We start from the raw sequence: 12657 nt of genomic DNA on the forward strand, positions 1-12657 counted from the left end.
TTCCTCATGTCAGCACGTTGTAGGTGTCGCCACCGGCGCCAACCTTGTGTGGATGCTCTGAAAAGCTAATCATTTGCATATCACAGCATCTTCTTCCTGTCCGTTAAATTTCTCGTCTGTAGCACGTCATCTTCGTGGTGTAACACTTTTAATGTCCAGTAGTGTATAATTCATAGCAATACACTTTTACGCATACATGTATACATACAATACCAGACTAGATATTTTCAAAGTACGTGATGTGCAGCGAAGAGCTTGCTGCAGCTGCTGCAGCAGGAGCGGCTGTACTCCTTCATGCAAGTGGTGGGCACCGCCGGACTGGACGACGCCTTCGACAACTACGGCGAGTACACCGTGTTCGCTCCGGACGACCAGGCCATGGAAGGTAAGTCGTGCCTAGGCTGCCTGGCTGCCCGCCCAACGGACACGGATATGACGGACCCTGACTTGTGTGTATGTTGTGTGCAGCGCTGCCTCCACAGCGCCTGCAGGAACTCCGCACACAGCGGGAAAAGGCCCGCCAGTTCGTCCTCTTCCACGCCACCCAAGGCCGCATCAACAGCCACGACTTCACAGACAACCAGGTTTGTGCACAACTCGTAAGCTCTTACAACCAGTGCTTCTGAAGACATGTGTCCCTCAAAAATGCTAATTGGGCCTCCGTCTGTGTAAGTACAAAAATTCTTATGAATGACTTGAATCCTATAGGCAGGATGTCCTATAACTTAATTTTGGGCAACAGGCTATAAAATGGCACAGACGGGTTACAGCTTAGCATCCATTTATCATATGGGTCGTTAGATACGAAAGAGTTGTTGCGACTGAAACGTGGGTACACGTATTGTCCAATCACATTAATGTGGTCGCCTGTCAAAAACCTGGATAACCACATTTGGAGCGTTGACGTGAGCCGGTGAGATTCTGGAAGGTGCCGACCCCTGTGCCGTGGCCACCTAACCTAGGTTTCTCGGTTGAGAGTCCGCGGTGCGAATAGACACATCGTGGTAGTCCCACAAGTTCGCGATTGAATTTAAATCCGGGGAGTTAGGTGGCCAGGGGAGTATGGTAAACTCATTTTAGTGCTTTTCGGACCAAGCGCGTACACTGAGAGTTGTGCGATACGTTGCATTATCCTGCTGCCAGATTCCATCGTGCCAGGGAAAAAACAAACTGCATGTTGGGGTCGACATGTTCCCCAAGCATAGATGCTTACTAGTGTTGATCCATTCTGCCCTCCATTATGTCGAGATCACCAAGGGAAAACCACGAAAACATTCCCCAGTTCTTAATCGTCCCTCTCCCTTACTACTATTGCTGCAGCGCCATACCCAACGGCCATATCTCCAGTGGAGCATGAAACGCGATTCATTTGAAAAGGCCACCTGACGCCCCTCAGTATTCGCGTGCATGTATAAGATGAACATCAAAAGCCAAACGAGGATAATGAAATGTAGTCGAATTAAGTCGGGTGATGCTGAGGGAATTAGATTAGGAAATGAGACACTTAAAGTAGTAAAGGAGTTTTGCTATATGGGGAGCAAAATAACTGACGATGGTCGAAGTAGAGAGGATATCAAATGTAGACTGGCAATGGCAAGGAAAGCGTTTCTGAAGAAGAGAAATTTGTTAACATCGAGTATAGATTTAAGTGTCAGGAAGTCGTTTCTGAAAGTATTTGTATGGAGTGTAGCCGTGTATGGAAGTGAAACATGGACGATAAATAGTTTAGACAAGAAGAGAATAGAAGCTTTCGGAATGTGGTGCTACAGAAGAATTCTAAAGATTAGATGAGTAGATCACATAGCTAATGAGGAGGTATTGAATAGGATTGGGGAGAATAGGAGTTTGTGGCACAACTTGACTAGAAGAAGTGATCGGTTGGTAGGACATGTTCTGAGGCATCGAGGGATCACCAATTTAGTATTGGAGGGCAGCGTGTAGGGTAAAACTCGTAGAGGGAGACCAAGAGATGAATACACTAAGCAGATTCAGAAGGATGTAGTTTGCAGTAGGTACTGGGAGATGAAGAAGCTTGCACAGGATAGAGTAGCATGGAGAGTTGCATCAAACCAGTCTCAGGACTTTGACTACATCAACAACAACATTCCGTCCTTCATCACCGATGCACAGCAGTCTGCACGGTTGCTTGAACCAGACGCCTGCCGCGGTGGCACATACGCGATAACGTTCGCTGAACGGTCGTTACGGAGACGCTGTTGGTAGCCCCCCGGTTCATCTGGGCAGTCAGCTACTCGACAGTTGCAGTTGCACGCCTGTTCGCCCGCACACACCTCCACAGCTGTCGTTCACCCTGTCGTCCGTGGCCGGTGACGCACCACAGCTGCCTCAGCGCCAGTTTTAGATAACGCCTTTTACCTTGCACGGTATACTTTAACTGCGGCGGCACGCGAACATTTTACTAATTTAGCCGTTTCGGAAATGCTTCCACTCTTGGCCCGAAAGCAAATGATCATTTCCTTCTGGACGTCAGAAAAATCGCAGCGTTTCCGCGTTACGACAACGACTGCACTGTTTTCCACATCCCCCGGCGCGCTTTATATACCCTCCACTGCTAGTGCTACCATCTGCTGTCTGCATTATTGCGCATCGACGTCGCACATAGGCGGCGCTCACATTAATCTGACTAGATCGTGTAATTCGGTTCAAACAAGTTGTCATCTGAGAGGTTGCAGCCAGGACTGCGCCCTCCAGCAGCGCAGAAGTTGGAGCCTGCCCTTGTCGGCGCAAAGCAAAACTCTCAGTGAACTGTTCTAGTATGAGAGTTGCTTTACCTTTAGTTTCGCATGCCTTAGTATCTGCGATGAAAGTAGTCGAAAGGTATGCATAGGGGAGACGCTATAAAGATCTATACCACACCTGCTTCAGAATTTTACTTGATTTTCATAGAAGATAGAGACTTTAAAATTCATATTTGTGAAATAAATACTGAAAAATTTGCAAAAAAAGACCTTTTACAAAGTTTTTATACATATCAAACCGAATACGGTGCGTAACTTTAGAAAAATCTGTTATTCCAATCTTCTATTAGTCTGTCTCGTCCTCCCTCCTCTCTCTGCTTTATCCTTGTCCCTCTCTCTGTCCGTCTCCTTGTCTCCCTTTTCTCTGTCCAGCTCCTCCTCTTTTCTTTCTCTCCCCTCTCTCTGTCCATTTCGCCCTCCCCCACCTCTGTCCACTGTCCATTTCCTCCTCCTCTTATCTGTGCCTATCTCCTCCTCCCCCCTCCCCCCTTCCCCCCCCCCCCTCTCCGCTGTCTGACTATCTCCTCGTCCTCCCTTCTCTCTCCGTGTCAGTACATTCGACCCAATAGCAGGCTTGTGGCTCTTACCCCTACAGTACAGCCCTACAGTATTTCTTTCCAGATTGTAAATAATGTGTGTACCAAATCTGACTGAAATCTCCCAGGGGATTAGCATAAGCTTTTTACCCTTGGCTTTCCTCGCACACGCACATGTCAGATATATTTTACACATATTTAACATGTTTCACGCTCATTTGTACACATATTTCACCTATGTTGTTGTCCTGAAACTGGTTTGATGCAGCTCTCGATGCTACTCTATCCTGTGCAAGCCTCTTCATCTCCCAGTTTTCTTTTGTTTCCTTTACTGCTTGCTCAATATACACATTGAACAACGTCGGCTACAACCCTGTCTCACTCCCTTCCCAACCACTGCTTCCCTTTCATGTCCCTCGACTCTTATAACTGCCATCTGGTTTCTGTACAAATTGTAAATGGCCTTTCGCTCCCTGTATTTTATCCCTGCCACCTTCAGAATTTGAAATAGAGTATTCCAGTCAACATTGTCAAAAGCTTTCTCTAAGTCTACAAGTGCTAGAAACGTAGGTTTGCCTTCTCTTAATCTAGCTTCTAAAGTAAGTCGTAGGGTCAGTATTGCCTCACGTGTTCCCATATTTCTACGGAATGCAAACTGATCTTCCCCGAGGTCGGCCTCTACCAGTTTTTCCATTCGTCTGTAAAGAATTCGCGTTAGTACTTTGCAGCCGTGACTTATTAAACTGATAGTTCGATAATTTTCACATCTGTCAACGCCTGCTTTCTTTGGGATTGGAATTATTATATTCTTCTTGAAGTCTGAGGGTAATTCGCCTGTCTCATACATTTTGCTCACCAGATGGTAGAGTTTTGTCAGGACTGGCTCTCCCAAGGCCGTCAGTAGTTCTAATGGAATGTTGTCTACTCCGGGGGCCTTGTTTCGACGTAGGTCTTTCAGTGCTCTATCAAACTCTTCACGCAGTATCATATCTCCCATTTCATCTTCATCTACATCCTCTTCCATTTCCATAATATTGTCCTCAAGTACATCGCCCTTGTAGACCCTGTATATACTCCTTCCACCTTCCTGCTTTCCCTTCTTTGCTTAGAACTGGGTTGCCATCTGAGCTCTTGATATTCATACAAGTGGTTCTCTTTTCTCCAAAGGTCTCTTTAATTTTCCTGTAGGCAGTATCTATCTTACCCCTAGTGAGATAAGCCTCTACATCCTTATATTTGTCCTCTAACCATGCCTGCTTAGCCATTTTGCACTTCCTGTCGATTTCATTTTTGAGACGTTTGTATTCCTTTTTGCCTGCTTCATTTACTGCATTTTTATATTTTTTCCTTTCGTCAATTAAATTCAATGTTTCTTCTGTCACCCAAGGATTTCTACTAGCCCTCGTCTTTTTACCTAGTTGATCCTCTGCTGCCTTCACTACTTCATCCCTCAAAGCTACCCATTCTTCTTCTACTGTATTCCTTTCCCCATTCTTGTCAATTGTTTCCTTATGCTCTCCCTGAAACTCTGTACAACCTCTGGTTTAGTCAGTTTATCCAGGTCCCATCTCCTTAAATTCCCACCTATATGTCGAGCGAACTTCCCCGTGTAGTTCCATTTTCTCGCAGCTCAATGTTTATGAGTCGTATTTCCTGAACCATGTACTGTGAAATGATGTAATTTTGCAGGTACATCCAGTGTGTATGTGCCTACTGTCTAAGAAATGTGTTGTGAATAGAATTAGCAGCAAAGAGGTAATACATTGAAACGTCATGCATGATGCGATAGATTTCTCTTGCATGTCAGTATTTGTAGTCATATTTCTTGAACTATGAGTCATACAATGATATATTTCTGCACGTACATTCAGCGGCATATGTGTGTACTATCTGACAAAAGTGTTACGAATAGAGTTGAAGCAAAGAAGTAATAAATTTAAACATCTTGCATGATGCAGTGTGCAGTGGTTTTTCAAACATTCAGTGTTTATGAGGTCGTATCTCCTGAATTAAGTGTCGCACAATGACGTAATTTTTCTGGTACATTCAGTGGTATATGTGAATACTGCCTGCAAAATGTCAGGAATACTAAAGTAATCAATTAAAACTTCGTGTGGCAGCTTTACTGCATGAACAGCGAAAATGAAATAAGCCACAATTTTTTTTCCTTCCATCCTTTCGTGGGGGTCATCAGCGAGAAAAAGTTTCGTGACGGTCTGAAATTATGTCTAAAGTTTGTTGCAAGTCTCCAAATGCTCTCAGTCTCAGAGACTGGATAACTAAAGCATGGGTAACGTCCAGCCGTGAGCTACACTGCATTTTCACACCGACCCTTTTGATAGGATGGTGGTTCTTACCCCCACAGTGATTCTTTCCAGATATTAAATGATATGGGAACCAAATTTGGTTGAAATCGGTCCAGTGGTTTAGGGGGAGATGTGGTACATACATACACAAATACTTACATTTTTATAATTTGTATGGATTACAGTCCCTACACTAAAATGTTATTATATTTTCCATGAAATATACTTGCAAACAAAAACGCATATCGCTGCCATCACTTTTAAATCGAAACAATTAAACGCAATTTGTAAGCAAAACGCTAATGGGAAATGCTTACAAGTTTGCTGCACGCTACGTTCGAGAGCTTCTACAGTGGTTTATGTGCGATTTGAAAGTCACTGTTTCAATCTGAGGATCCCCCTTGTAAGTTTAATGTGAAATTTATTCTCTTTTGATGAAAATACAGCCCCACGAACTCGTCCATTAATTTGAAACCAGTGTGCATTACACAAAATACGACTGATGGGCATATGGTTTCGGTTGTTTGGGTGCGCTGCTTTAGGCTGAAGATTGTTGACACAGGACAGTTGTAGTTCCAAGACGTGTGTTCAGGTGCTGATGTCGCTGGACGAGACACACCCGCTGCGGCTGCAGGTCTACCGCAAGGCGCTGGGCGTGGAGGACGCAATGCTGCGCAGGCCCGACATCCACGGCATGAACGGCTGCATACACGTCATCAACAAGCCGCTCCAACCCCCCAACAGCTCGGCCGGCGACATCCTGCGCCGCGACGGAAACTTCACGTAAGGCAGAAACAACTTCTCACTCGGCTTATGCTTGCCACATTACAGACGGTAAGAACTATACGACCACTTTCAGCTATTAATGGTAAAGACTTTCGCGAAATTTTATTATTTCATATTTACCAAAAGTTGCTCAAAACTAAAGCCACTTTCCAGCACAAAAACGTGCAGGAAGAGTTATATGTGGTGTGAACTCAAGAACGTCCTGCAGAAGGCTGTTTAGGGAACTAGGGATACTAACTACTGCTTCCCAATATATTTATTCCTTAATGAAATTTGTCATTAAAAATATATCACTTTTTCAAACCAACAGCTCAATTCATGGAATCAATACTAGAAATAAGAATAATCTTCACAAGGATTTAAAGTCACTTACTCTTGTACAAAAAGGGGTGCATTATTCAGGAACACACATTTTCAATAACTTGCCAGCAGCCATAAAAAGCTTAACAACCAATTAAATTCAGTTTAAGAGAAGCCTAAAGGATTTATTGGTGGCCAACTCCTTCTAGTCCATTGATGAATTTCTCAGTAGAACCAACTTATATATATATATATATATATATATATATATATATATATATATATATATATATACAGGGTTATTACAAATGATTGAAGCGATTTCACAGCTCTACAATAACTTTATTATTTGAGATATTTTCACAATGCTTTGCACACACATACAAAAACTCAGAAAGTTTTTTTAGGCATTCACAAATGTTCGATATGTGCCCCTTTAGTGATTCGGCAGACGTCAAGCCGATTATCAAGTTCCTCCCACACTCTGCGCAGCATGTCCCCGTCAATGAGTTCGAAAGCATTGTTGATGCGAGCTCGCAGTTCTGGCACGTTTCTTGGTAGAGGAGGTTTAAACACTGAATCTTTCACATCACTATGCGTGAAAATTGCCCGCACGCGTCCAACAGTTTCTTCGCTCACTGCAGGCCGACCCGTTGATTTCCCTTTACAGAGGCATCCAGAAGCTTTAAACTGCGCATACCATCGCCGAATGGAGTTAGCAGTTGGTGGATCTTTGTTGAACTTCGTCCTGAAGTGTCGTTGCACTGTTATAACTGACTGATGTGAGTGCATTTCAAGCACTACATACGCTTTCTCGGCTCCTGTCGCCATTTTGTCTCACTGCGCTCTAGAGCGCTCTGGCGGCAGAAACCTGAAGTGTGGCTGCAGCCGAACAAAACTTTATGAGTTTTTCTACGTATCTGTAGTGTGTCGTGACCTCAATGAATGGAGCTACAGTGAGATTATGAAATCGCTTCAATCATTCAATCATTTGTAATAGCCCTGTATATATATATATCTTCTGCACCGCACATCATAAATAAAGAAAACTTTTTTTATTTTAAATTCAGTGCATTAGTGTTCGTAAAATGATTCTTTCATATAGTGTTCATTAAAAAAAATTACGATCATTCCACTTGGGACCTGTGGAATGTACATTAGCTTATTTGTTTCAGTTGTAAATATTTGTCATGTATTATTGTTTTTCTGACATGTTCTACAACCTGGAGGACCTCCTCACTATGGATCAATTGGAATGAAAGTAAATCTAATGTAATCTAATTTGCTCCCTGTGGAGTGAGGCCTCTGTGGACGGCTGTAAACAGAGCCGCGGTCGCGGCTTTTGACGAGACTTTTAACTGGGAGAAGTGATTGTTCAAGATTTTCATTAGCATCATGAATTCAAACTCGTGTAAAAACACAAACATTGTACCGTCTGAGAAATATGACATTTTTGTGGTCAGATGGAAGACTGCGAATATGAAGAATGTCTGGTCGACAGCATATTTCTTGCACAATGTCGAAACTGAAGTTTGTAAGTGAGGAAGTTGCAATGCGGCTCTTTGCGGTTGTTTCAAGGAAAAAGACTCAGTGGGTTCGGTGGGTTGGCGAAGGCTTCAGGAATCCATCGAAGTGTTTGCAGCAAGACAGACGGCGTGCGTGTAAACACTTCATTGTTCCAGTATGCTTAGACAGCTACTGGCATATGCACCCTGACGTCCCCCTCATTCCTGTTCCACGGCGGGGTCAAACGTCGATCGCACGTGTCAGCCGCTAAGCGAGGACACAGCTTGTGACCGTATAGTACCAGTGTGTTGTCACGGCCAGACACCACACTTGCTAGGTGGTAGCCTTTAAATCGGCCGCGGTCCGTTAGTATACGTCGGACCCGCGTGTCGCCACTATCAGTGATTGCAGACCGAGCGCCGCCACACGGCAAGTCTAGAGAGACTTCCTAGCACTCGCCCAGTTGTACAACCGATTTTGCTAGCGATGGTTCACTGACAAAATTCGCTCTCAGTTGCCGAGACGATAGTTAGCATAGCCTTCAGCTACGTCATTTGCTACGACCTAGCAAGGCGCCATTACCAGTTACTATTGATACTGAATCATGTACCGTCAAGAGCGACGTTCACCATTAATGGATCAAAGTTAAGTATTCCACCAGCTACGTCCGTTTTTTCTAAATTCTAATTTCCTTGTCGTGTTCCAGACCTCACGCCAGCCTGCGTGAGCTAAAACGCGTGCCTTTCGGCTTCCTCTAGTAACACGGTGTTGGCTCTCCTGCCAACCTACAACAACCAGCATGGCGCCATTGTTAACATTTGTCGTCTGCGAGTGACTCTGATGACGCCTGGAAGCCGTCCTGGTACCCTCCCGAAGGTGCAAGCCCAAACCTCTGTGCCTGGCGTGTAGCAGGGACGACAGCTAGGCTGTTGTGGGCGTGTTGTAGGCCCCAAAGGTTCCAAACGGTCCGGTTGGCGACCATACAGCAGTTCTGTTGGGGTGCGCTCTTCTATCGATGTGGTCCTCTAGGAGATCAGGAAATGGATCGGAATCTCGGCCTCAGGTATAGTTGACACCATCTTCTGCATCTGGGCTTTAAAGATGGAGGAGAACTGCTCGGAATCATCATTTTAGGCTGCGTGGAACGGCGCCGTTGTCAGACGTTTTATGATGTTCCGAAAGCTGATACTCTGAAATATACTGGATGAAAACTGAGACCCATTGTACGAGACAATTGTTTCTGGGAACCCTTCAATAGCTAATATTTCCTTGCAAGGCGCTTATGTCTCCCTTGCTGTGGTCTTTGACTTTGGAACTACACAAGGTAACGTGGAAAAATCAGTCTGTGAAGATAAACTGTATCTCTCTGAGGAAGGGACTGGCAAAGTCCACAAATAGACGCTTCCAAAGACGTGGAACCTCTGAAGGGCAAAGGGGCAAAGGTGGCGGGAGGCAGTAGCGAGTTGGCCTCTCAATGTTCTGCACAATGTCAGGCCACTAGGCTTGGGAAAGTTTTACACACACACACACACACACACACACACACACACACACACACACACACACACACACAGGTTTTTTGTTTGTTCATTTGTAATACCACATGTATGTATTTTGCGTGTGTGTGTGTGTGTGTGTGTGTGTGTGTGTGTGTGTGTGTCACAGAATGATTTTTGAGGCTGAGTCACTGCTCAATGCTCGCTGTATGTAATCTGAGTGTAGTGCGGAAGAAGTGTGGTTTGTTGTGTCTGGTGTACTTGTTGCATTTACACTACAGTGAAGAAATGGAAACAAGGGTAGATTACATACAAGACAATGTCATATGGTGCTTCATCTTACTGTATTTTACCTGTTCCTTGACTCTGTTTTGATTGATCTGATTATTCCTTTGAGGACCAAATATGTAGCATAATGTGTACTTCAGTATACACCTAAATAATAACAACATGTTCCAGAAATCATTATGTAGGACTATAAAAAGAGGTTTAATATTGTCATTGCATATGAAAAATAGCAATTTGTTGTTGAGTACAGAGCCCATCTTCAGAAAATATACAATGCACTTTAAGGAGAGTGTCATCATAATGCCATTAATTTTTGCTTTCTGGGTAACATATGATTCCAGGGTAGTTATAATTAAATATTGGTTTACCAAAAGCTGTTACACATTTTAACATATACCTAGATATGTTTTCTGGTATATGCCTGACAGGAAGTTTTAATCCCATACAGTCTTCTCCATTAATTACCAAATTAGTTTTCAGAAAGAGCAGCCATTGTTATACATTTATGTAGTGTCTGTTTGGCTACACACATGACAGCTTCTTTTCGTCTTGTATATTAACGATTTTTATGTTCATAGTCAGATTTCAAGCATGCAAAAATGGGTTTTAAAGATCATAAAAGAAACCCCACAAGGGCACCATAAATTCTATAAAATTACTGTTTTTTTTCTTGTACTCATTCTACCACAGTGAAATTGGTAACAATACTTGCCAGTTACACCACAATAATGAAATTCAGTGCCACCGCACAAGAACTATACATAGGTGCAGAAAGAATAGGTAAATATCTTCACAGCACAAGCTACAATACAGTTTGCTATATAGGCCACATTTCTCCCTCGGCAGGAAAATAAAGAGTAAATGACAGAAACTATGTTACTGTACGAAGAGAGTTATTGTAAACCATCCACCTGCTTAGCCGGAGTGGTAACATGCTTGTCTCACATGCAGCGGGCACGGGTTTGATTCCTGGGTGGGTTGGAGATTTTCTCTGCTCTTGGTCTGGGTGTTGTGTTGTCCTCATCATCATTTCATCCTCATCACCGTCACACAAGTTGCCCGATGTGGTGTCGACTGCAATAAGACTTGCACCTGGTGGCCGAACTTCCCCAGACAGGGCCTCCTGGCCAGCAATGCCATATGGTCATTTCATTTCATTGTGAACCTTGCACATTATTTCTAATTGTTAGTAAACATGACTGTACATGCCACACAGCTAAATGAAATAGTCCATTATGTATATGAATCCAGTTCAAATGGAATTTCTTCTCATATGCCTGTAAGTGTTCAATTCATGGAAACTGCAAATTTTCAGCACAAAGAACAGAACACTATGAAGCTTTCCTTACTGTAATTTCAGCTCAGTAAAGGATTGTTGTAACCAATCTTAGTGCGAGATTCCTACAATCTTTATTTCTGCTCTTTGTCTGCATCATTCATTATCATGGCACATCTACAATTTGCACCATGTAATGCGAAGTTGCTGTGCATTTGATTCAGAGGTTCTAGTAAGGAGAGAGAAGTAGGCAATGGTTAAAGATCCCTGAATCTGTAGAATATTTATTAATTAAGAACAGTCCATTCTCTCCAGGAAAACATTTGTTTTTCTGCTTTCGGGTGAATATATAATGCTACTGTATCTACCCTGTAAATAATTATAAAATATGATGTGTTACTGTCTGACAAGATGACTAAATTGTAAAAGACTACAGACTATGAGCTATGTTACAATAACTGTGATTAGGAAGACAGGCTACTGTTTACCATACAAATGACAGTGAAAGAAAATTGCTGCCTCTGCTGTCACCTGTAAAGTAAGTAGCAGACTGCTTCCTAATCAGTGAGATAAATTGTGTGTTATTTAAATTTGTTGTTGATGCCAAGATATATACAGGTTCTGCATTTTGAAAATTCTAGTAACATTACATAACAAAATTTATTAGTGTGTGCTAAACAAGGCTTCACTGAACAGTATGGTGTGACACCATTTCAGTTGCTAAGTTGCGTACTTAAAGAAAAAATATGTATTTATTGTGTAGATTTTACCATTGTACATCCAACTGAATTGAAAGGAAGTAACACCTATGGCTATAATTTATATGAAAAATATTGTCAGGGTAGGATCACTGTCATATCTAGTTGCTCAATGAATGCTACTTTTACATCAGGTTTATTGGATCTTCAAATTTTTTCTAATGAATTGTCTTGAGCTACAGTCAAGTGTAATAATATACATCCAAGCAATTTAAATGTATGTTGAAGCATCACAGCTTGACGAAGATGACACTGATGAGTCAAAATATCATTGCTGAATTTGTATACAATCGCTTTAATATTGTCATTCCCTTTAAAATATTAGTAACACAAAACACAGGAAGGATGGTATACAAAATAATTAACTTATGTGCAACAAAAATGAGACTTTATTTGGAACAACATCCCTTTGAAGCTACATGGTATACTGACACTGTGGTTTCTCCCTCAACAATCCCTCCCTCCCCCTCTTATTCCCTTATCAGGCACTGCATCACTTTCAAAGTCATTGTGCAAAACTGTATTTCATTTGTGTGCAAGTTTTAGACTACATGTTGTCTTTGTATTTTATCCTTGCTGCCTTCAGAATTTTGAAGTGTATAGTCCAATCAACAATGTCAAAAGCCTTGTCTATATGCACAAATGC

The 12657-nt window shown here is 42.6% G+C and overlaps 1 protein-coding gene across 1 annotated transcript in view; it reads left to right on the top strand.

Moving 5' to 3' along the window:
- Window positions 1–12657, top strand: part of LOC126184540 (transforming growth factor-beta-induced protein ig-h3-like) — a 356879-nt gene that overhangs the window by 307934 nt on the left and 36288 nt on the right. The window contains exons 9-11 of the mRNA XM_049926949.1: window positions 248–385; window positions 469–584; window positions 6194–6384. Of these exons, the coding sequence (XP_049782906.1) occupies window positions 248–385; window positions 469–584; window positions 6194–6384 (445 nt within the window). The remainder of the gene's footprint in view (window positions 1–247; window positions 386–468; window positions 585–6193; window positions 6385–12657) is intronic.

This window comes from Schistocerca cancellata, chromosome 4 (genome assembly GCF_023864275.1).
Source record: "Schistocerca cancellata isolate TAMUIC-IGC-003103 chromosome 4, iqSchCanc2.1, whole genome shotgun sequence".
Taxonomy (NCBI): Eukaryota; Metazoa; Arthropoda; class Insecta; order Orthoptera; family Acrididae; genus Schistocerca; species Schistocerca cancellata.